Raw genomic sequence first — 26,289 nt, forward strand, 5'->3', positions numbered from 1 at the left:
TACACATTTCATCAGAAGGTCACTAGAATCTCACATGCCTATGCTGAGGCCTTTGAAACTTCTCCTGCTTCTTACCTTGTGGGGTCACTGACACCCCTCCCTTTCTCCTCTTCTTTCCATCCCCCCATAGGTGAGAAAGAGGGTTGGGAGGTAGGTGAAATGGATGAAGAGGGTCAGCTGTGTGGTGATGGATGGTTACTGGACTTGTCCTGGTGATCACTCTAGAGTGTGTACAGATGTTGAATTTTAATGCTCTACAGTGGAAATATATATTCCAAAAAGCTGGGAACCATAGAGAATTATTACAAAGAATTCTCTGAAAAAGAATTCTCATCAAAGTCAACTAAAAATGTAATGAAAACTTTAAAAATTAATTTATTACTAGCTTTTTTTTTTTTTTTAAAGAATGATCAAATGGACCAGAAGTCTTCGGTTTGCATCTGGGCTGCATTGTTTACTATTGTGTGATCTGGCCATCCTATGAACTCTGAGTCTTTCTTTAGTTCTGAAATTGGAGTCCAACACATGACCCATCCATCTCATGACATCGTCATGAAGATTAATACGGTGAAAATTCTTTGTAAGCTGAAGTGTTGAGAAAGTATAAAACTCTAATATCAGAATTTGCTTAGCAGAAATATTGACCGGATTGGTGTTCAGTTTTTATTCCCTTTTTTCTTGCTTTTGGTAGTATGCCTAAAATTTCTCATCATTACTGCCTTTAACTTTTATACCAATGTACACGGTTATCACTTAAGTAGGATCTGAGTTCTAAAGGAAACGCATACTTTGACATAAGCTGATGGTCACTGAAAGAAATGTATGTGATCGTTCTGTAAAATTATCAAAGTTTTAGAAGACCTATTGTTCCATCAAAACCCCACAGTGATGAGAAAGAATTGTTGGTTGGAGTAGTTACAAGCAAGGGCCCTTTTCTGGGAAGGAAGGTGTAGAAATGTTCAGAATCATCAAATATGCAGCCAACTCCAACATGGAGTTTGGGGAACCTGGGTTTAGATCCTGGTGCTTATATGCCCCACGATCTCGGGCAAGTGGCACAACTTTTCTGTCTCATTCTCCCCCTGAAATAGATGTGAGTGAGAACGTCCACCTCCGAGGGCAGCTGGGAGGTGAATGACAGGAAGCAGAGCTCTCAGGACAGCATCCAACACACACGTCCTCTGCTCATTGTAGGAAAGCTCTTCTTATAACTGTTGATGCTGTTCTGGTCTGTGAAGACTGTCATGTCTTTTAGACAAGAGCAGCCCCTTGTCTTATGCCTGTGTTGCAGGAAAGCTTCTCAGTTGCAGTAGAATACTCCTGAGCCTCAGTGATGATCTGATGGGAATAATAATTATGATGATAAAAAATGAAGCATTATTGTGACTTAGATGGAGCAGCTATAATGTGTCAGAACCCTGCTTGGTCCTTTATGAAATGATTCTAATCCTCAGAGCAGACTTCTGCTCAGATGCCTGCGCTCCTAGCACAGATAAGGAACTGAGGTCTGGGGTAGGGGGGGAAGGGGAGTTGACAGCCATGCTCTCCCTGTACAACAGTACATGGCCTGCAAGGTGCCTCCCAGGAGCCGTCCTCACTGCAAACATCGTCCCAGCAGGATCTCTTTGAAACCAAGGTGGTTGTGTCTCCCTTTGCCAACAAGAGCTTTTCTGAAAATCTTTTCTTTATTGTCTCTTCCAGGGTTAAGAAAACATATCACACCTCTGTCTTTAGATTATGATCCTTGCAATCTTGGGGGCTTATCAATATTAAAAATCTTAATTCTTAAAAGTTAGAAGCAGGGGTTTGGGGTTGTTGTTGTTTTCATTATTTCTTTGTTATAATCTTTAAACTAAGACTTTGTAAACTTTTGGTCAACTGAACTGAACTGAACTCCATCAGAATCTGTTCAGTGTTTACCAGCGAAATACATTTTGATACTTAAAGGACTTGGGTTGAACAGAGTTGCTTTAGTGTTTTGGATTGTTTTGATCAAATTTATCAGTCTTTTTTGTTGATCTGTATGTTCTTTTATTCCTTTTAGCATCTTAATAGTCCCCAAAGAATAAAGAAAAAAAAAATATCAATTCTTCTGAAGTGCTTATTAATGGTTTTTTAAATTGTTCCCTCGCTTTTATTGAAGAATTGTAACCTGCAAAGAGCACCTTAAACCTTTGGGGTTAAAGGTTCTTTTGTCACAGTGCTAGAACCTTTTGTAAAGGTTCTATCCATTGCTAAAATTGGTTAAGGAAAACAGCTCTAAGTACCTGACTTCCACCCTAAAATTTTTCCTTTTTTCATTGGTACACATAGTCACAAAGACCAAAATGTCACTTAACAGTAAAGCTTCAGTTTTATATTACTGTGCAGGCTCAGTTTTTTGTGACTTCTTATAGCTGAATTGCTACAGAGTGTGTTCACAACAACTGTACGAAGTCTCTTGTTACCACCACCACCACCCTTCTACCACCTGATTTTGGGTGACTTTTATCGTATTAAAAAATAATATTCTGGATCCCTTTACTGCCAGGAAACAAAGATCATTTTTATTAAAGTTGCTTTTAGGATGACAGTGTCAGTCATCTCTTTGAAAATTCATTTTGGAAACTAAGTTTGTTCTTCCAGAACCCTTGAAATCAACCTGAAAAATGGCAGGGGAAGATAAAAATAATAGAGTAGGTGTAGTTGAGCTTTTACACAATGGAACTTAATTTAACTTTCCCTCCAAGTCCATTTCAAACTTGCTTTTGTGCATGAAAATATGTTGCTTCTCTATCCCTCCCCCGTATCAGATCTTTTTCTTGAACGTAATCCCCTCTGAAGGATTCTGGGTGTGAGATCGGAGCCCCAGCCTGGCGCTCCAGGGCTTGCAGGCCAGGCGCACAGGCCTCTCGTTCACGGGGAGGACCAGGCAGGGGGCCACCTGTGGCCTGGGGAGGCAGCAAGGGGACCCCACTGCCAGATTCCGCCACCATCACCCCCCCAAACAACCAACATATCTGTAATATTTTGACTTGATCTTCGTAATTACAATGGATATCAAATGAAACAGTAGAATTGAGAAATGATGGCTCTTGTTACCTGTGGCATGATTGTAGAAGGTAGGAAAGGTAGTTCAGGTTTGCCAGGGTAGGGACCTGGGGAAAGTTGGGGCCGGGGAGCAGAGGCCCCGAGGAGCAGAGGGACCTGCTTCTTCTTCCTCCCCTTGGGCATCACAGGGGATGGGAGTCAACACCTAGCCCTGCTCGTTAGGCCCTACAGTGTCCTTCTGGTAGGATCTGGGCACCATGGAAACTGAGGAAAACCCAGCCGCTCCCAGGGTTCCTCTTGGGGAAACCCGGGGATTCTTGGGACAGGCCTGCTGGGACCCCCAAAGGCATCGGAGCCACAGTCCAGCCCATTACCCTCAGTCTTCAGTCCTACTGATGAAGAGTCCCCAGGGGTCTTGGGAGCTTTGCAGGCAGGCTCTGATGAATCTGACAGGAAGGCCTGCTGGGACTTAGGTGGAGCTTTGTACACCGAGGGGGTTGTAGTGAAATAGGGTTTGCGCTGGAACCACAAAGACATTGGCTCTTTTGTTTGCTGTTGTGGCTTTGGCTTTAATTTGGGGGAAATTTGGTGGCCGCAGGCAGCACAGGACAGTCTTTGGGTGCCACCAGCAGCAGGAGTGTTTGGGCACCAGGTCCAGACGAGACGTTCCCAGAGCAGCTGATGCCACAGGAGACTTTGATGCAGACAGAGACTGCTTCCTGCTTCCTCCTCCACTTGGTACAAACCCTTGTCAGCATCTCGTCCCAGTTCTCGGTTTGAGGGCCCTGTTTCTAACACCCCCAAGGCTGTGCTTCTCAAGATGGGACAGTCTGGTCTTTGCTCCTTTTTCTTCCTCCCTTGTGCCTCTTACAGGGCTTGATGCGATAAATATCACAGAAAGGAAGGAAATATGGATAAAATGGTTTTCTTCTCACTCATCGACGTCACAGCTTTCCTGACCTAGTGCCAGGAGCAATGAAATACCAGAGCTGAAAGGACCCTAGTTGTCAGGGGGTGATTTGGTGATAGAGCTGGACTGACCACTGGTGTGGGGCTCAGTTCACTGTGCTCTTGCCCCTGCTAGACGACGGCATTTAAGAACCCACCTGCCAATGCAGGAGATGTGAGTTTGATTCCTGGAGGAGGACATGGCAGTGCACTGCAGTATTCTTGCCCAGAATCCCATGGGCAGAGGAGCCTAGCGGGCTGCAGTCTATGGGGTTGCAAAGAGTTGGACACGACTGAGAACACGTGCATGCACATCTCACCTGGGCTGCACTATTGCTGTGAATACTTTCAGAGACTGAAAGATTCTGGATTAAATATAATATAAACATACAACAATGAAGACACTTAGTGTGGCTCTGATAGTATTCAATTTTTCTAGTTTTTTTTTTTTTAAACCCTAGAGCGAGTTAAGAAAAACAGCTTTAAAAATAGTAGGGGACTTTGGGTTATAATTTTTACAGTCATGTGTTTGTTATGCAGTTGTGATGATTACATTATGATAAACATAAGTGAAGTGAAATGTGCAAAGGAAAGCATCTTCACTTGTCAAAAGGGGGAGAAGTCACTCTTAAAGAGGTTCCATCTTGGACTAATTTACTTGCAATTTGGTGCCTCTTGTGAAGATTAATAACACGTGGCCTTTTACACAGCTTCTCAGCCCAAGTCTAATGTTCCAGTTGTCCTTTTATTACCCCAAACCTCCACAACTGTAGGGTTTTTTCCTCCCTGCCCTTTGTTCACAATATGGAGCAGTAATTGAGTTCATATTTCTCGCCCAACCTTTCAGCTATAATTAATATTTTATGATATCAGATTTATCACTAACTAGCAGAACAGTATGATGTGGGACCACATGCTCAGGCACACATGCACACACACACACGTGCACACACATTCAGTACAGAAGCAACGTAGGGATGTCAGGCAAGTTCCTAATGATGAATTGCAGCTGCAAGAACATCAGTTTTATTTGTGGTACCTTGCAAGTGTGCCACAGCAGTAGATGGCCAGTCTTATCCAGAACAGAGAAGGACAAAGAGAAATGAAAGTGGCCAACACAGAATGCTCGACCCATGGATCAGTTTATGCTGCACAGTGTGTTACCCAGGGCCCACTGTCCATGGAAAACTGATGACCGGACCTCATTTGTGAGTCAATAAGCAGGACATGCTCGTTCAGCTGCTCTCAGCTCCCGTGTTACATGGATCCTAGGCATGATGATAAACACATTGACCTTACTGAACTGATCATTTTCCCCCTAATTTTCAACTGGTGGCAATATTTTTTATATGTTCAGTTGAACCAGGTCGTTTTCTGATCTTCAGGGTGTCATTTCAGTAAATGCTGACAGGTTTGGGGAAAGCAAATGACTGGAAAAAGAACAGGAAGGATATGCAGTCTGTGTTATTGCGTAAATAAAGCTGAATTACACATTTCTCTTACCCGTTTTGCATATAATTTATATTTTCATTTTCCCTCACCCCGCAAAGAGTTAATCATCAAGAAGTTATTGATATTAGATTCTATTCTTTTTTTAATTTTTAATTGAAGGGTAATTGCTTTGCAGAATGTTGTGGTTTTCTGGCATACGCCAATAAGGATCAGCCATAGGCACACCCAGGTCCCCTCCCTCCTGGGGCCTCCCTCCCATCTCCCTCTCCATCTTACCCTTCAGCCTGTCACAGAGCCCCTGTTTGAGTTCCCCGAGTCATATAGCAAATTCCCATTGGCTATCTGTTTTACATATGGTATTGTAGATTTCTATGTTACTATTTCCAAACATCATCATCTCTCTCTTCTCCTCCCCCTCTATTCTTTTTTTAGAAGAGAAAATAGATGGCTTTTACCAAAAATTGCACATCAAGTTAAAGTTACTATTAAGTGTTACGAAATGAACACTATTCTAAGCCTTTGACATGATGAGAAACACTGACTTTAAAGGATTAGCAGAAGCAACAGTGAAATAGATCAGGACACTTCTCCCCTCAGCTCGCCTCTTCACCCAACATTCAGCTATCTAGTTGGATAGTGAAAGTGTTAGTCACTCAGTCATGTCCAACTCTTCGTGACACCATGGACTATAGCTCACCAGGCTCCTCTGTCCATGGAATTCTCCAGGCAAGAATACTGGAGTGGGTAGCCTTTCCCTTCTCCAGGGGATCTTCCCAACCCAGGGATCGAACCCAGGTCTCCTCCAGTGCAGGTGGATTCTTTACCATCTGAGCTACCACGCAAGTCCATCTAGTTGGATAACCCTTCAATATTTTATACTGATAAGGAACAGAATAAGTAGGTAAGAAGAATGGGCTTACAACTAAAGGTTTAATCTTGAAAAGAATTAGGACACACATTTTAAAACCAGTTTCACATCTGCAGCAGGCTTATCCTCAACCTCTTCGAAGTTAGAAAATACCAAAGCCATTTCATCACATTTGAACTTTTATGTTTAACAAAGTCCATGAAAGATGTTCAGATGTTCTTTCCTAAGTTATACTTCAAGGTCTATTCTCTATAAATGCAGATTTCTTATTCTCCTTCTAAGAGGCTTAGAGTTTTGTTGTAAGAAAGCCTAGCATCAATTAAACTTTAAATTTCATTCCATAAGAAAGCTTGGATATAATGATGTCACATTTTTGGCAGATTAATCCTCAGGATGGATTGTGCTTTCATATTGCAAATGCCGCAGAGAAGTTTTGTGTTACTTTAAATTCCAGAATAGTGGTGGAAGAAGGCTAGCAACGGTGTGACTGATAAACAAAGGGAATATGATTAATACATTAAAAAGATAATAGAATTTTAATTCAGCTCACTAAGCTAGAAATTTCTATTTGGTTTACCATCCTTGAGAATTTCCCTTTTTTTTTTTCAATCGTCCTTTTAGGAGAAGCATTCAAACAGTGAGATTTTCAAAGCTTCTTTTTAGCTAACACACAGAATGAGATGGCTGGATGGCATCACCGACTCTGTGGACATGAGTTTGAGTGAACTCCGGGAGTTGGTGATAGACAGGGAGGCCTGGCGTGCTGTAATTCATGGGGTCACAGAGAGTCGGACACGACTGAGCAACTGAACTGAACTGAACTGTGGTCAGGAAGTTCTTATGAAAATCATCAGTGGGGATGATGTTATTTGTACAAAAGAAAAACATATCAGTCATCGAGTTCTGTCGAGGTACCGTTGACCTGGCTGTCAATACCGTGTTAATTTCCAACCGGGGGGCAGCAGCGTGTGGCCACTGGGCAACAGAAGGGACTTGGCCATTTTTCATTAGCGCCTGGACTTTGATAGAGGGAGATAGAAAAGAGCTGCCTGACCTTTCAGTGCTTAAATTATTAAAGAGCAAATAGATTTGAGGTCTGGATGCTTGCAAATCTAATTTGTCTTGTGTAGCAAGGATGAAAAGACATTCTGGGTTTGAAATTGCTCTGGTCTACTTATTTCTTCCTTTAATGTATCTGAAGATGAGTAGATAGTGGCTATTTAAGAAGTAATATATCTGGAGTAGAGTGTATGGCCTAACATGCTACTGGCTAAAATCAAGCCCATTAAATAATCATATAGTCCTTGAATTTTCATATGATCCTCATCAACTTGCTCATTGGAAAAATTAATTTTTTTTCATTCATATTCACTTAGATGGCATTTCAATTCCAAAACGAAACTGTCTTTCTCCTGTTGTTGTTGTTTAGTCACTAAATCATGTCCGACTCTGAGACTCCACGGAATATAGCCCGCCAGGCTCCTCTGTCCATGGGATTCTCCAGGCAAGAAAACTGGGGTGGATTGCCATTCCCTTTTCCAGAGGATATTCCCAACCCGTGGATCAAACCCATGTCTCCTGTATTGGCAGGTGGATTCTTTACGGCTTAGCCACCTGGGAAGCCTTCAGTTTAGTTCACTTCAGTTCAGTCGCTCAGTTGTGTCCGACTCTTTGCGACCCCAAAAATCACAGCACGCCAGGCCTCTCTGTCCATCAGCCTTCAGTTCAGTTCAGTTCACACCCTTAGGGAGTGTCAAATATATTGTTCAAGTTAAAGCAGGGCAGCAGGGCAGTGCCTGGCACATACTAGGGGCTCAAAAAATATTTGTTGAATTAATAAAAGAGTAGCATTGGGGAAAACTAGCAAAGGTGGGAGGTGGAAATGGATGAAAAGTGAGAAGTGGGGGTGATGGAAGAGGTGGTAGAAGAAACAGAGTCGCGGCTTCTGATTCTCTCCAGTTCTTGTTTATTTGTGGGTCATACAGCATAGACTTGCAATCTACAGCATTATCTTATCACAGAACTTCTCCCTGGTAATTTCCTCCTCTCTCAGGTCTTGTATATTCAGGAAATGAATAAAAAATAGGCTTAGTATTAGATTTTAGCAAAGCATATTATTAGCAATTATCAGTATATTTCCTCCCTATATATTACATATAAGGTACATAAAGTAGAAATTACTTCTGGATTATGCTACGTTTTCAAATATATATACTTCATGGCCCACTTAGTCTAAGTCTCACAAGATACAGAAATAACTGTCTCATCTGATGGTCAGGAGACCACATCAGCTATTACTTAACTATGTGCCCCAAAGAGAATGGGCACTTCACCTCTGAACCTCAGTTTTATCATCAGTTAAAACCAGAAAATAAAACCTACATATGCAAGGCTCCTGGGCTAGTATTTCCTGTATGAAATAATTTCTACAGTTTTTTTCTTTACATAAATCTTCATATGTCTACATTATCTATTGTAGTATACTAGACTTCCAAGAAGTTGTTTTTAAAGTGGAATTTGGAACATCATGTCATATAGCAAATAAATTGGAAAAGATTTCTAATAGAAGAAAGCCAATGTTAAAAGTTATTTAATGGAGAATCTCTTTGCAAAGCAATGAATTATTTTTTGATTTGTCCATCTTGCAAGTGTAGTTCTTGTATGCTGAATAAAAAATATATACCTTGGAGATCCATCTGATTCTCTCATTTCATTGGAAAAAATAAGATCCAAAGACACTAATTTAGAAGCCAAGTTTTAGCAGAATTAGGAGCAGAGCTTAAATGGTGCACATGCCAGTGTCAGCCACCCCAACATCAGGCCCTGCAGAAGAGTCACAGTTTCTCAGTGATGTTTGCGCTTCTCAGACTGAAGCCTTGAGAGTTGCACATTGTCCTTCTGTTACGTTCTGTTGGTTGCATGCCGTCATCAAGGTTAGCCAATCCCATGCTTGGTGGAGAAATGTCTGGAGAAGTGTCCGAGAACTTGGCAGATGTATTATAATTGCCACATCTGACTGTAGATGTAAGAGGTCAAAGAGAAGGGGGTGAGCAGTCAGAGTCCCCTCTCACCTCTGTCTGTTCCTTGTCCCTGACCCCTGTAGGAAGGTCCTCCCTAACTTCCTCCTTCCATGTTGCATCCATCCTACAGGTGAGCACACCACAGGGTTTGGTGGAACATCCTGCAGAAACGTCTTGAGTTTAGAAAGTCTTGAGGTTAGAAAGAGTCCTATTTTCTTTTCTGAGTTTACCTCCCTGCTCAGAAAGCCCTTTATCATTACACTGTAATCCTGCTGGGCCCCCTGCCTAGTGAGCAAACAGTCTCATGTTCTACAACCATCAATTTTTATTGAAACAGAATTACAAACTGAAGGGCTACTGCATGGCATGGCCGTAATAGAATGTGCTAAGTGGTTATACTTCCAGAAACAGGAGATTCACCAGGTGCAGATCCCAAGTTCACAGGGACAGGAGCATAGAGAGAGACCTCCCTCGCTGACTCCAGCTGGTGGGAGTGGAAAGCACCTCCCTCCTGTTCTGTTTCCCCAGCTTAAATGAGTGTCCATGCTGAGCAACCCCAGGATTACAGAGTTGTGCTTGGGGAGTCGAAGTGCTTTTCTGATAAAGTAAGAAAAAGATACATCTCCTTGTCAGAAGAACTTGCAATCTAATCTGGATTCAGTTTTTCAAAACTGCTGCCAAGGTTTCTCTATATTAGAATCATTTTTTTCCTCCAACCAAACTGCACAGAAGTTCATCATTCTAGTAAATGTAGGCATCTCAGTAAAGAAATCCATCCCTTCAAGGTCTCTCCCATTCTCCTAAGGCTAATTCAAATTTCACAAACATTGAAAAGGGGTGAGGAGAGACAGGTGGGTAGGAACCAGGAGACCTAGTCCTCCCAGGAGACATCTGAACTCACAGCATCTTCTGAGGGTACTCAGCCCCATCTTATCTTTATATGTAATTCAAATGCCCTGTTCATGATTTCCTCTTAGAAACTGCTTTTGACTCCAAGTTGTTGGCTTTTGAAATGCAAATGCATTTTTTCTGCATTCCTAACGTCCTGTCTTTCCACTGGCTGAATATGGTGAATTCCAAGGAATGTAAGAAAATATGGGTTCCTTTTTATGGCTGAATAATATTCCATTGTGTATGTGTCCCACAACTTCTTTATCCATTCATCTGTTGATGGACATCTAGGTTGCTTCCATGTCCTAACTATTGTAAATAGTGCTGCAGTGAACACTGGAGCGCATGTGTCTTTTTCAATTAGTTTAATATATGTGGAATACGGAAAGATGGTACTGATGAACCTGTCTGCAGGGCCGCAGTGGAGAAGCAGACGTAGAGAACAGACTTGTGGACACAGTGGGGGAAGGAGAGGGTGGGGCGAATGGAGAGAGGAGCATGGAAGCATGTTCATTACCATATGCAAAACAGACAGCCATTGAAATTTGCTGTGTGACACAGGGAGCTCAAATCTGGTGCTCTGTGATGACCCAGAGGGGTAGGATTGGGTGGGAGATGGGAGGGAGGTTCAAGAAGGAGAGGACATAGATATACCTATGGCTGATTCCTGTTGATGTATGGCAGAAACCAAAACCATATTGTAAAGCAATTATCCTCCAATTAAAAATAGATTTAAAAAGATATATATATGGAAGTTACACCTTGGTTAGCCTGAATCATCACACCTTGTATCTTGTGACCTGATAAAAATTCACAGGTGTTCATACATATGTCACTGAAGAAAATACTATGTTGCCTTTTTCAATGAACTTACAGCTAATATAGTTTCATTAATTGGTTAAACCGAGTTCCTTTTATACAAATTCAGCTTCAATACTGTATAAGAGTTATCTTGTTGTTCTACTCACATCAACAGCAGAAATTGCTATAAAAAAAATGTTTTAACTATGGTGAATTTTCTTTCCTTCCAGAAATTGTCTTATTCGGTGTTAGAGAGTTCTGTGGAAGAACTCTAAGCACTTCTGTCTCTTTCATGGAGCAAGTGTGGAGTCCATGTCCACTAGGCACTAAGCCCTTATTACTGACCCTGTCCTGTTTGTTGTTTATCTGGGGTGTCCTATGCGTCCGTGCAGTTGAACAAAAGGGGTTCAGCTCTGTTTTCCTAAACCATCACTGAGAAGACTCTCTTTTTTTCTAGTGTCTACCAAATAGTGGTTGAGGAAGAGCGTCCTCGAAGAACGAAAAAGACCACAGAAATCCTAAAATGCTACCCGGTGCCCATCCACTTCCAGAACGCCTCCATACTGAATTCCCAGTACTACTTTGCTGCAGAATTCCCAGCCAACAGCCTCCAAGCAGCTCAGCCCTTTACTATTGGTGATAATAAGACTTACAACGGGTACTGGAACACCCCTCTCCTTCCCCATAAAAGCTACAGAATTTACTTCCAAGCAGCTAGTAGAGCCAACGGGGTAAGTTTTATAAATGGCTGTTTACTTAGGCTGTTCAGGATTATTAATGCGAACACAGTCAAATCACATATTGTAGTCGTAAGAAGGGAAGTCATGCTTTTGTGTGTTTTTACTTGGAAGAAATATGTTTTATTCTCTCTTTTTAAAAATTATTTTCACCTGGAGAAATTCCTGGGAAGAAACAAATATATTCATATGTGGTTTCAGTAGGAAGAATATATTGTCAATGGGATGGTTTTTATTTTCAGTTTTTACTTGTTACCAAAAGTTGGCTAGTAATTCTGCTTAGCTTACTATTTTACAGGAAAACAGCACAGCTCCAGCACGTACATTCAGCTCATTTACAATTTTGTGAGATTCACAACATCTGTCTTTTCAGCATATTCTGTCCCATTTCTTTGGTGCCACAAGAGTTTATGCTTCCTATAGCTGGGACTAAATTAGTTATCTTTTTCTTTTTTTCTTTCCTAAGAGAAAAAAGCTTTAGAAAGATAAGATGAAAACAAAATACAAACTATCAAGTTGTTTTTGAATTTTTCTTCCCTTTCCTGTTTAGACCGACCCAGAGCTCTCATGAGACAAGAAAGTCTCCTTAGAGAAAGGGGTGACTTTTTCAGACTCAGCAGTGGTTTTTTCCTTCACAGCTTGGGTCTCGGCACCACGACTGCCTTTTGCCAGTGAGAATCAGGGAGACAGGATTTCCCCACGAGTGTTGGCACAGGGAGTCAGTGAGGAGTCTGAAGAAGGGATTTGGGGGCCCCCGCCAGGCGGAGGCAGTTCTGTGCGTAGCTTCTGCCCACCGCCTGCTGACAGATGCCCACAAGCACCACCACCACCATCCCTGGAGCCAGAAAATGTATCAGAGCACAGTCCAGGGAGTAAGCACGTGTGATTAATGCCGCACTTGGAACAGCGAGACCTCCCCTTATCTGTATTTAAGGAGAACTGCAGAGATTTTGTTTGTTTCACAGAAAACATGAATAGTGATTTTTCTCCCCTCTTTATTTAACACAGGAAACCAAAATAGACTGTGTCCGAGTGGCCACAAAAGGTAGGTAGAAACCGTGGGTTGTTCTGGTTTCTGTCCTCTCCAATTTTAGACGGTATTTCAAAACTTCTTGAAATGTTCACGTCACTGAAAGAAGCGTGTTGGGCGTGTGTGTGTTCCCATGTATGTACTAGGATTGTATGGCGGTGAACTGCGTTTCATGTAGATTTTTTTTTCAAATAAGAAGTCATATTGCTGTGTTTCAAAGCAGTTTTCAGTGGTTATCTTTTTGAAAATTCTATTAAAATAGAATTACTTTTTATATGATCTCCTATCTGTGTTTTAAGCCACAGTACCCTACCTAAGTAATACTGTGTTTAGTGAACTTCAGATGCAGGACAGTAAATTATCTCCTGCTGTTTTAAAGCAATTTGTTGTTTAGTCGCTAAGTTGTGTCCGACTCTTTCACAACCCCATGGACTGTAGCCTGCCAGGCTCCTTTGTCCATGGGATTCTCCAGGCAAGAATACTAGAGTGGGCTGCCATTCCCTTCTCCAGGATACCTTCCCAATCAAAGGATCAAACCAAAGTGTCCTGCATTGGTAGGCCAATTCTTTAATGTTGAGCCACCAGGGTAGCCCTCTAAAGCAATTATCTAGTTATAATCTGTAAAACAGAGTCTGCTTGTGCTCTTTTCACTGGGGACGTGTGTCTCTCTCAACCCAGGGACCAGGAGCTGTGGACCTTCTGTTTCCCAGGCCTGGTTATAATCCTGAAAAAACGTGATCAAGGAAGAGATGTAGATTAGGGTGAATCTCAGATCAAGGAAGAGATGTAGATTAGGGTGAATCAGCATAAGCTCAGTACCTCCTAAAGAAGAGACTGCAGGGGTGTGTGTGTGTGTGTGTGTGTGCAGGGGTGTGTGTGTGCAGGGGTGTGTGTGTGTGTGTGTGTATATACATGCTATGACGTCATCTTGTCAACCTTGCAGTGTGCTTTTAACCATCCCACTGGAAGTGTGTAAATGACTTTAGAAATGCCTAAAGCTACATGAGAACAAGGCAGCATACATTAACACTTGTAGTTAAACACACTCTTTCAAATCATTAGACAAGACACGAGGACAATGAGCAAGTGCTGTGAGGCTGAATTTAGAAACGACGGCAGAAAGCCCCAGGTTTCGTCAGATCACAGGGACTCCCTTGATGACTTCTGTTGGATGAAAATATCTTGTTGTTTTTGTTGTTTGACGTTCAGGCAACAGAGTTTAAATAGATTACAGGTGCCCATTGGCATTTTCAAAATTCTCATTTCCTGAAGATACATGACCTCTTTATCCCGTTGACTTGACAGATATCCTTGGTTTCATATTATGTGTCAGGCCTTGTGGGATGTACTTAGCTCATTTATATTTTGTTTGTCCTCATGGGCTCATAGCTCTATTTCCAAGAATCTCCTTATATTGATTTTAAAATACTCAATTCTTTATATCATATTGTACTTGATTAAAAGCCTTTATTTGTAGGGCTAAATTAATTTTTAAAAAATGGAGCTACAGACATTGATGTGATTTCTAAATTGTAATTCACTTTTAACTATTAACTATTACAGTATGATAAGGCCTTTGAGTGAGGTGTTGACCGTCTTGGGCCTCCAGATCATGACCCATGCTCAGATTGCTTTATTGAATTCTGAAAACCCAGTTCCAGAATGCCTAATTTATAATGCCTTGCCTTTCATGTCACAGCTGAAAGTTAAAATTGCTTTCATATGCATGTTCTCATTTATTTCTTCTAAATTACTGTGAACACAGAGACACAAATTGCTATTTTTCTGAGATGAAAAAAATGCATATTTGGGGAGATGAATTGACCTGCCAATGACATTCATCTAATAATCTGTGGGTCAAGGCTTGATCCCAAGTGTTTGGACTCCTACACCAGTGTTTCCCTGTATCTCCTGGCTTTTCACCCAGCAGATCCTCTGGCCACTCGTGCTTTTGCAGTGTATGAGTATCTGTGCTCATTTTTACTAAAACTGAGTCTGTGCCCAGCTGACTCAAAACAACAAAATATCTGCTGTCTTGTTCATTTGCATAGTTAGGTAATTATATAAATAACACACTAGTAAACATGGAAATCTGACGTTTGCTGTTTTCACAATTGATTGAATTAGACGGTGATTTGGATGGTTTTCTTCCATCATCAACTAGATTTAATCAATATTGTAATTTGTTTTTCAATTCACCAAAGGATGATTAAGCAATCAGATGACCTGACTAAATATTTCCCCGCTCAGATTTTCTGAGTCAATTTGCAAACGTTTACACAGCAACAAACTCTATTCTATCAAATAAACTTTGGGGAGAAAGAGGGAAATAGATTTTAATATTCATTGCATCCCATTGTTATTCCTGTTCATAAAATCATCACCAAGGAGGGAACCTTGGGAAATACACTCCTTGTGGGTGAAACTACAATGTTTGATACAATTTTATTTCATTAATTTCTACATTTACAGATTCAGCAACCTTCCTTTACCGCACCATCTAATGTTTCATCACCTTTATAATCAGATAATTTTTTCTGATTGATACTAAAATTGATTTTGCAATGAAGGAAGCCATTCCATCTTAACCAGTCAAAACGGAGAAACAGGCAGGTCTGATAATGTTACTGACACCATATCATAAAGATATTAGAAATTTAAAAGAGTTCAGACGTCTTGACTGTTCCTGCCACATACTGCTGACAGTATAGTGGCTTAATGGAATTTTCAGACACCAAACCACTTTCCTAAGCAGCATTTTGAATTTACAAAGATTTCAATGTTCTCATGAAACAACTGTTGACATGTATCTTTACAGAGCAAGTATGGAAGTAGATTTTTTTCCACAAGGAACTAATTTGTAATTTCAAACACAGATATGTCTCTTAAAGATGTATTTCATGCTAATTTGAAATTTAATATAGTGATTATTTTAATCATATTTCAAGGGTATGTTTTGGCACTAGTCATCTCAAATATAAAGTCTCGTAAAAACTGGACACAGGAAAATACCTAAGGTGTGTTATTACATGTCTTTATATGTTGAAGAATCATCTGTATTTTTATGTATCCTCCTTTAATGTATATATCTATTTTCCTCATAAGTATATGTAGCTTTATTTTGATTGTTAGCTATAGGCAAACTCTTTCCAGAATATTCTGTCTCTTACATTAAAAAGACATTGTATGATGACAGTATGTTAATACTTGATGTTTGGGGGTTACTCTCCCAACTCATAGAATTCTTTTTAATCTTTATGGTAGAATACATAGAAATTTTCCTAGTTTTTATTTTTGATTTTGAATCACATTCACATGTTTATAGTTGAATTCTTTTTAAGACCGCTTGGTCCAACTGTGTCTTAGAATCAGTGTACATCCCTTATGGCTGCCTTATGGTGACTAGTAGGGTGGAAACTCCTTTCTGCTAATTTTGGAAGACTTTTTTGATAATCAAATCTAAACTGAGAGGATACACTTAAAAGTAAAAATCTGTTTTGTTAGTCGGTTAGAATTTTTGTCTTAAATGAGGTATAGTCATTACAACTGATACAATAATTAGTTTAAACTATATACTTTGCCTTGCTGCTGCTGCTGCTAAGCTGCTAAGTCACTTCAGTCGTGTCCGACTCTGTGCGACCCCGTAGACGGCAGCCCACCAGGCTCCCTCGTCCCTGGGATTCTCCAGGCAAGAACACTGGAGTGGGTATATACTTTGCCTTAATCTCCCATAAAATAATGTTTTCCATGACATGATGCCAGCTATGTTTCTCCTTGACAATATATACATTTGGAAACTTATTATACTTTTTATTTTTAAAAAATATTTGAGGACATACATAGATTGTAAGTGAGGAGACAGGAAAAGATACTTCACGCAAACAGAAATGACAAGAGACTGGGCGGGTCACAATGCTCATATCAGACAAAATGGACTTTAAAACAAAGTCTATAAAGAAAGAAAAAGAAGGATATGTGTAATGATTAAAATATCAGTACAGGAAGAGGATATTATAGTTGTCAACTTATATGCACCTAATATGGAAGCACCTAAATACGTAAAACATACACTAGCAGACATAAAGGGAGAAATTGATGGGAATAATACAATAGTAGGAGACTATTTAACACCCCATTCAAATCAATGGACAAATCTTCCAGACAGAGAATTGATAAGGCAATAGAGATCCTAAATGATTCAATAGGACAGTTAGACTTAATTGATATTTTCAGGACATTACATCCGAAAAAAACAGAGTACACATTCTTTTCAAGTGCACATGGAACATGCTGTAAGATTGAGCATGTTCAAGGACTCAAAACAAGCCTCAGCAAATTTAAAAGGGTGAAAAATATTTGAGGGCCTATTGTATCAGGCATAGTGTAATCTATAAGACTTCCAAGTATAGATGTATATCCAAAAGTAGATGTATCACTTTTTAAATTTTGAAGGTTTTGAGTTAATAAAAATTTGGAGGTTTTTGTTTGTTTTTGGTGTTTGGGGGAGGGTGTCATTTGTCTTCCTGTCCTTGCTGTGATTTGAATAACAGCAGTATAGCTAGAAATCAAGACAAAAACTTCATGAAAACACATGATGAATTCTTTCCAAAAGTATTATAGTATTCAGATATAAACCCCAAAGAAAAAGAAAGCAAAACCATTATTTTAATGTCATATTTTAAAGGTGAATTTTCTGTGCACAAATGCTCCACTGTTTCTAAGTGTAGTCTTTAACTTACATTTGTATGGCAGTGTGCTGTGCTGGGAGACCTTCAGGAAACTTTGAAGGATTTCTATTGTTCTGATACAATTTCTAACTATATTCAGAAATGTGAATGTTTCTTTTTTTAATCACTAGGCTCTTTGAGAAGTTCCTCTAGACTGTTTTTCTGTTCACTGTTTTGTTCAAAGAAATGCCATCCTTTCTAGGCCACAGTGCTACAGAATGGAAGTACACTGAAAAGAAGAACTGAAAAGAATGTCTGTCGAGACGTAAAGCTAATTAAGATTCCTTTTAATTACTCATACTCAGCACGCGAGAAAACAAATTATATAGCAAGGCTGCTCATATATGCTAATCTGCTATCATTTAGCTATGGATTTAGAAATAGAAACGTAAATATGATACACATTTGCCGCTCTGTGTTTTACAGAGAAAATATTCCCTTTTCTTAATCTGAAACAGTCTTCATGATATATGTCTTGAGTGTATTAAGGGTCCCAAGAAGTTCCTAAGAAAAAGAAACCTGTTTATAGCTTTGTTCAACCCCAAAGTTTCTAAATTTATTTGACCCAAACTCACTTCTCAAGGAACCCTAGAGTTAATAAAACCTAGTCTGGTGACTGCTGATTGATCAAATTCCAGAAGACCCCACCTCAGCAATTGATACACCGGTGTGATGTTTACTGTACTGTATGAACCTTTGTACCTAAAGGAGACCCTAAGTTGATCAGCACCATGGGGATTTAGCGGTATTCCCTTCTATAGTGGATTCTTTTGGTATTTAAGACATAGTACAGCCAGTTTTCCTGTAAAGAGTAGACAGTAAATATCTTAGGCTTCCCGACCAACCCACAGCATCTCCATTTCAGTCCCTCAGCCCTGTGTGCATGAGCAGTCATCATCATGGGTGAACAAGGAACATGGCCTTGTGCCAATAAAACTTTATTTGCAAAGGCAAGCGGGGGCTGGCTTACCCCTATTTTATAGTTCAGTTCAGTTCAGTCGCTCAGTCGTGTCCGACTCTCTGCGACCCCATGAATCACAGCACGCCAGGCCTACCTGTCCATCACCAACTCCCGGAGTTCACTCAAACTCATGTCCACAGAGTCAGTGATGCCATCCAGCCATCTCATTCTCGGTCGTCCCCTTCTCCTCCCGCCCCCAACCTTTCCCAGCATCAGAGTCTTTTCCAGTGAGTCAACTCGTCGCATGAGGTGGCCAAAATATTGCAGTTTCAAAATTATAGTAATTTGTAATAAAGTCAAGAGGTCCCTTGTAACTAAGAATAATGGTCACAAAGGAACATTTTACAAAGTAGAACATAATCAGATAGAAAATCCTGGACTTTTCCATGAGTTTTGAGCCACAGGTTTCAGCTTACCTTCCTTTGAGTTGTGAATGCATGGCTGCCTGACATAAGTCTTCTCAAAAATCTTTTTGTTCATTATCGTTTACCAATTTCAGTATCGGACAGATGTTCAGTTTTTATGGATACAATATAATTTTTCTTAGAAGTAGAGTGGGTCAGATTTTCCTGTAGTTAATGGAAAACCTCACAGGAATGTTGGTTGAACACCAGTATGTATGACCAAGCAAGCGTTCTGTGTATAAACTTGGAATTGGTACCAACTTTGTCACGAGTCTTAGAAATATCATTTTACTATTTGCAATTCATTACATCAGTACACAAAATCACATGCTGTGTCAAACCAAAAACAAAATTTCTTTGTAATACTTTGAGGGTTCTCCCTTCTCTCACCAAACTGTTAAGTTTACTCATATCACCGAGCAACACTAAAAAGTTTTCATTAATAACATGTGAAAGACAATGATACCACTTTTAAAGCCAGTGGCTGCTTCTGTTTGGTTATAAGGAGAAGCACTAGTTGAATGGTGCAGAGGGATATTTCAAAATATTATGCACCGGCAGTTTTGGGTTTAATTGTCTGCAGATGGTAGATGATCTATGTCCCTGACTCATTGCCACATTTCTAACAGCACCCAGGCTGTTCCGTGTAAATTAGTAATCGTTCATGTAAGCCTGTTCTTAATTCTCCAATATTTTTTCTTTGCATCATTTTCCAGCTGTATCATGTTAGAACTGACGTTTTAATTTTCTTTTTTTTTCAATATCTGTGTGTCATAAATGTTAACCATTTAAACTCAGCTGCTGAGCTGTTCAGGCAAACTGAGCAGCCCGCCTGCTCTTCTTCAAGGCTCTTAATCACTCCTCTGGTCACATGTTAACCATGATAACTAGAGCAAAGGCAGTGATTAGTCTTTTTGTTTTCAACTGGTGTTTTGAGATGCATTTTTTTTTTCATCTCCCTGAATGTGACAAAATAAACTTCCTAAATGGAAATGCTCTACACAAAATTTAGTGATCAGAGAGATTTCTCAACATAAAAATGTCTTTAGTGAGGGAAGATAGTATTCGCCACAAAGGTGATTTTAGCAAATATTGTGATTTAAGCAGAAGAATTTTAAATAACCTAATACATTTTGAAAGCTGCAAGTTTGGATCATCAGAATTTGCAATGAATCTTTCAACCCGCTACTCAGTAGCAGTTAAAGACACTATTCAGTCTAGCTCTTTCTTTAGAGTTAATGTTTTTACTTTTTGCTTTTATTTTTCTCCTGTAGTCAATTTAACCAGAATCTCAGCCCAAGCTTGCAACTATGTCATAGAAAGCTACCTGCCTGATGAAAGCCTGTTAAGGGAAACGAATTCAGAACATTCAACAGCTTGCTGTGGTGGTTTTCTCTTTTCCTTCTCTTTTTGTTGTTGTTGGAAGAAAGTTGAGACGATGTGATATGCGGATGGAGATTCTCCTTGCTAGCCTAGCTTCAGTCTGGCTTTTTCTTCCCTCATGCATGCTGACCTGGGGATCTTCCTTTGCCATAGCTGCGATAATCGTGACTCAGCTTACGACACCTCATATTCGCATCGCCCCTGCCGCAGGCGACGACCAGCTGACAGGTCAGACGTTCAAGTACAGACGAGTCATCTTGCCCATCTCCTGCTCATTTTCCTCAGCTTTGTCTCCCCTCTGCATCTCTCCTTCGCTTTAAGGCCCGTTGACAGTGTCTCCGGCTCTCGGTGCCGACGTGTGCCCGCGTTGATGCCATGGTGTGCTCATTGTTCTGTGTGCACTTATGTCCCCTGCATCCAGCACAGCCCCGCCGCATGACCTCATTGTCTGTCTGTCTGTCTGTCTGTATACTCCTCTCTAGCTTAACGTTATACGGAATGAAATTTGCTGGATTTGCCAGGGCAGTGCTATCAAAGTCAATCTCTATCAAAACACATAAAGATGTTTCCCCAGTTATCCACATTAATCTAGAAAGGCGTCGAGATTTGAGCATGAGAGGTCTGTTTTCACCTTGCAGGGTCTAGTTTGCACACGCATTTAGCAATCCACAGGCTCGTCTGCCTTCATTAAATGAAGCCACTCGAAACTGGGTGACGCAGATGGTTTTTTGAGTTCCCACCAGCAGAGCAGAGTCGATTACATTCCTTACAGATCCTTGTTTCAAAGCACACTGTTTATAGACAGCAGAGACAAATCTGCAAGTCAAATGCACTGAATAATTTATTGAAGTTTTTAAAAAACTGAATGGCTGAAAGTCTCGTAATTGAACTGCTGCTTCTTTGTACCAGGAGGAGTTAGCTTGTCCATCCCTCTAAAGGTGTGTGGACAAACATAAACTCACATAGGAAAGGAATCCGGTAGATTCCTGCACATCAAAGGTGAGTAGTTAGAGCATGCCAGAAGACTAGCTTTGGTCCTAGATAAGCACGCCATCATCAAGATTTCTAACACCATCACGTGGGCAGGACTCTAAGTCTGCTTTCAGAGAATCACCAGTGTGGGAGTTCATTGCATGAGTTGTAGGCATGACGCAAGCCAAGTAAGAAGCACAGCTGTTCTCCATAGGATTTCCCACTCCTGCAACTGTTTTGTGTGTATGAAATCAAGGAATATACCCTTCCATTCAGGGGGAAAAAAGTAAGGCTTAACTCATAGTAAGAATTTTTGATGGAGGTTTAAACTGTTCTGTGAGCTTAGTATTTTGGAAATTCATGCAGCTGAGACTCAGGAAAACTATAGACTGCTTCTTAAAGAAATTTAGGATAATTTTACTTCTCTCCCTGCTGTAATTCCATACATATTTTCAGGCCTCTGTTTCAAAGCCTAAAAGCTATAAGCTTGTTAACAGTTCTGCTGCCCTGGCTTTCAAGTTTCTTTTAAGCAGGTCTCTTTTACTGGGTGAAATTCTGATTGTCGCAGACATGCTCTTATCCTGAATGTGTGACGTGTTCCTCCCAACAGTAAATTTCCTTAGGGGATCATGTCTTTTCTTATATAGATCTTCTCCTCCGAAAACCTTTACATGTCAGGCCTGGCCCTTGGTTCTCTGCATAGGGTTCAGTGTCCATCACCTGACCTCTCCATTGTCTGAGTTGACACCAGTCTCTGGCCAGCAAACACTAAAAACAGGTCAGCCCCACTATTGTAAAACCAGTACCTGTAGGAAATACAGTTAAATAACCCTTTTTGAGATTTTCCCTAACACCACTACCTTTGAGTTTAGCCCATTGTTTACTAGGAATGAAGTAAGGGACATTTTGAATATCATGTTCTTTCTAAAACTTGCATGATTAAGAAGACACCTCACTAATCAGCCTCTTTCATGAGGCTTTCTGATCCAGGGCACCTTATTATTTTGGAACTAGTCTGCAGGGGAAACACACGTAGCTGAAGTATATGGTAGCCATTCTTTTAAGGGCTGTAGGTGATCGCCAGCATTTACTTTGGTTTATTAGGGATGAAAATGGCGGAGTGTTAGAATAAGCCCCCCAAAACTAGTGCAAACCTACTCTTGTCGTTTTTTATAGTACTTCCTGCTGCTGTTGGTGATGGTTCCTCTTACCCAGATAAATTCGCTCAGTTAATTTTTTTGTTGTTTTTCCATTTGCATCAGCCAATCCATTGGATAGCAAGTAGCTTGTGTTCTCTGTCTTTTTTAATAGATTTATTCATGAGTTGTACTGAAGCTTGAGAGTTCATTCAGTCAATCACTGATCAACATTAATCGAGCACCTTCTGTGTGCCAGGTCAAGGGAGGGCACTGACTCCCACAAATACATTTACTTTCTAGGGTTGCCCAGACTCTTAGCATCAGACATATTTGTACATGTGACACCAAAACCTACACACACGTGCTTTTATGGATGAAAAATGACTCTCACTCTTGTTGCACAGTTGAGAAGAGGCAACAGCTTTGTAGCAATGTGGGGCACGGACACGAATTTTGGTCTTTCTAGTGGTGTAGAGTTGATTAGAAAATGGTCCATGGGCTCTTCTGAATCTTTCACATCTCTGACACAGTGTTGACCAGATCAATGCAGGCCCTTCCAGAAGTCAGCAGGAAATCACAAGGGATGCATTCTGAATGATGTCTTCAGCAGTTTTCTGGTCTGTTTTGTTTTAATTGTGCTGATGTTTTGCTCCTACAAATGCTGTCAGATGCTGTAGGTAGAGGAAACTGTGATAAGACAATGAGTCTTCCACAGCCTGGATCCCGGAATGTAATCCATGCTGGCTTGGTCCGCCTCAGTGTATATAGTATGCCCCCTTCCTTCTCTAGCACAGAGAGCATAAGTAACCCGCTGACCTGACCCCCGGCCATGTCACCGGGGGTCCATGTCAGACACAACCAAGTAGCCCATGAGTGTGAGCTGGCTTAATTCACTAAATGAATGGAGCTCAGATGCAGGATGCTGGTCTGGCATCGCACTGGGGCTGTTTCTTAAAAATCTTTGACTCAGTCAACTGTAAGAATACATCAACCACCCGTATACACACAGACGCAGACATTTAACTGAAGCAGAAGATTTAGAAATTGTCCTACCAGTGCTGCTCCCTGGATGAGCTGCACTCTGACCTGTTCTGTTCTGTCCTATCTTATTCTGTTTCATCTTTATTAAAAAAAAATTTAGTTGCTACCTACTAAGCTGATTTCATTTCCCACTACTAGGTTATAACCCACAGTTTAAAAAAAACAACAACACTTTACTAAACCACAATAGTTAGGAAATTGTGAAAGGGAACAGAATATATAATTGGAATAAAGGTCCTGTCTTACCTCAAAATTCATACTCTAATGAGAGCACACAGAGAAAATTCTAGAAACTGGAAACACTTCTGCTTTCTACTTGGTTCTCTTAGTTCCTTTATTAATTGTCTGTGATATAGAACCGCTTTGGGAAGAAAGTAACAACTGCACATGCTAGATATTTCTCTTTAAGATTTTTTTTTTTACTTCACTTTATAAATAACTCTAGGCTGTTTATTTTATATTAAGATATTTCTCTTTAGGATTTAAAACCCTGGTCAGCTCTGAGATGCTGTGGAGAATGAGTTCCTTCAACAAATACTTTTTATCATCTGTTTTGGTTAAGCCCTACATCTTAAAATGATAAGATCCATATAGTAGAATGTTTATAAACAAAGTGACTTCTGGGATTTGAGTACAATTGAGATATGTCAGACCATGGAGAATTACTTGCTAGATATAATTAGTACTAAAAATAATAGAGAACTAGCCAACAGTTGTTTCAACATAAAATTTGAAGTTTTGAAAAAGATACATGTACCAGATGCCCGTACTGTCAAAGATAAACACAGCCCAACATCAGCCAAAGTGGTGAAAACAGATTTTATTCAGTAACTACTAACTTGTAAGGGACTGAGCTGAGCTATAGTCTGACTTGCTCAGAGGTGACTGGGACCTTACAGGAACGATGAAAGAGTGGGGAGCAGGTGATGGGGACTCAGTAGGGTCAGGGAGATGAAACGCTGGTCCATATGACACCATCTGGCACCATCTGACTGGCGTCTATCAGGCTTCTTTCATCACACAGAAGCTAGGAGCTGGGACCCTGTCCTCAGGGGTCTCTGGAATCCATAGTCAGTTCTTCGGGTAGCCTTGAGTTTCTGAGGCAGGTACTTTGAGGGGCCTAGAGTTCCCAAGGGATGCAGCATTGATCTGTTAGAAATTATGTTCGTCTTTGTTCAAGTCTCTGTGGGCCCAGGTGGGGGCCTGGTGGAAAGAGACTCAGAGGAGCCTCCTGGGGTTTCGTCCCAGAGCAGCATCTTTGTCACTCCACCTCCTTCCCGAGGGAGCAGCAGTGACTCACTGGACTGGTGACATATGGAAAAAGACATGAGAGTGTGTGATCAGCCTTTTCTGGACATCATCCTCAGGACACACATGTTCCTTTGTGCCAGAGGGGCTCAGAAGAGCCTGGCTAGGCTTTGGCCATGGAGAGAATCTTTGTCAGTATATCAGCAAAGCTCTCAAGAAATAAGCCCCAAGGAATTTCTCTTCCTCCTTCATGTGACTCTTAAAGCAGACAGAGATCTTTTTTTAATGTCACATATACCACATGGATGCTTTTGAACTGTGGTGCTGGAGAAGACTATTCAGAGTCCCTTGAGCAGCACGGAGATTGAACCAGTCAATCCTAAAGGAAATCAGCCCTGAATACTCATTGAAGAGACTGATGCTAAAGCTGAAGGTTCAATACTTTGGCCACCTGATGCAAAGAGCTGACTCATTGGAAAAGACCATGATGCTGGGAAAGATTGAGGGCAGAAGGAGAAGGGGACGACAGAGGATGAGATGATTGGATGGCATCACCGACTCAATGGACATGAGTTTGAGCAAACTCAGGGAGATGGTGAAGGACCTGGAAGCCTGGCATGCTGCAGTCCATGGAGTCGCAGAGTCAGACACGCCTGAGCAGCTGAACAACACATAACACATGGAAGCTAGTGAAGCAGGTCCCCACTGAGGAACGAAGACGCTGCAGCGTTTGTTTATGGAGGACCTTCTGTTCTAGATCCTGGGCAGAGGTCCAACTCCACCTGTCCACTGATTCCCAAGGTAACCCCACAGCCTGCCTTCTTGGCTACTTGTCCTTCCAAGTGTTGCTGGAGAAGCAGAAGTCAGGAACAGGCTGACTCATCCTAGAGTCTGTACCATGGCCTGGCCCTCAGTGACCGCCCCCTGCCTAAGTGGTGGCAGAGGCTCCCCACCACACCAGCCCGCCGGCCCCTCCAGAGCTTGTTCTGCCTGAGAAGTCTCCTCATCCTTTAGGTCATTCAGCCAGGACCCTGAATTCTGGGTATTTTCTCTGCTTGGCTCTTGAATCCACCTAGAAATTACTCCAGAGTTGGCCTGAAGTGTGTCCAGGACAGAGGTCCAGCTTTTTTTCAGAAGCATTAGGCTGCTTTCATCATTAGATAAGCAATTACTTTCTCACAGAAAGGCCGTACTGTCTTATATTCAGTTCTCACCTGAAGTATAAGTTTCTAATTTAGTCGCCCTTTCCATTGCAAATAAAACAGACTCGTGATTTTTCAGACTCGTGTTTACAAAAGCACAGTTTTAATCGGCCATTTCTTTTGGCACGAGTCATAGAAAGGTTTCACTTTGACGTCACCGTTTGGAGAGCGGCCAGCCCGCTCACACCTGCGTTACCTGTCTTGTTCCCCGTCTCAGGCTGCATCTGCCCACTTCTCGGCCTCAGACCCCGCCAGTGGGTCCTTGGTGCCCTTTGTGAGCAGGAGTGGAGGAAAAGAGCAGGCTGAGCGGGTGTGACTAGAAGAGCTAAATGCCAGGAAGCCGATTCAGTCGGAGTTCCTGCCCTGGGCTGTTGATCATCTATCATCAGCGTGAAAGCAGACGTGATGGAAACTTCAGGCACAGGTTCACATAGG

The 26,289-nt window shown here is 41.1% G+C and overlaps 1 protein-coding gene across 5 annotated transcripts in view; it reads left to right on the plus strand.

Annotated features, from left to right (window-relative positions):
- PTPRM (protein tyrosine phosphatase receptor type M) overlaps positions 1 to 26,289 on the plus strand; it is a 671,212-nt gene that overhangs the window by 414,267 nt on the left and 230,656 nt on the right. For all 5 annotated transcript variants that reach the window (XM_055417180.2, XM_055417182.2, XM_055417181.2 and 2 more), the window contains 2 exons: positions 11,468 to 11,741; positions 12,756 to 12,792. In XM_055417180.2, coding sequence (XP_055273155.1) covers positions 11,468 to 11,741; positions 12,756 to 12,792 — 311 coding nt within the window. The remainder of the gene's footprint in view (positions 1 to 11,467; positions 11,742 to 12,755; positions 12,793 to 26,289) is intronic.

Source organism: Moschus berezovskii, chromosome 28, assembly GCF_049115385.1.
Source record: "Moschus berezovskii isolate FMDL1 chromosome 28, NW_MosBer_1.0, whole genome shotgun sequence".
NCBI classification, from domain to species: Eukaryota; Metazoa; Chordata; class Mammalia; order Artiodactyla; family Moschidae; genus Moschus; species Moschus berezovskii.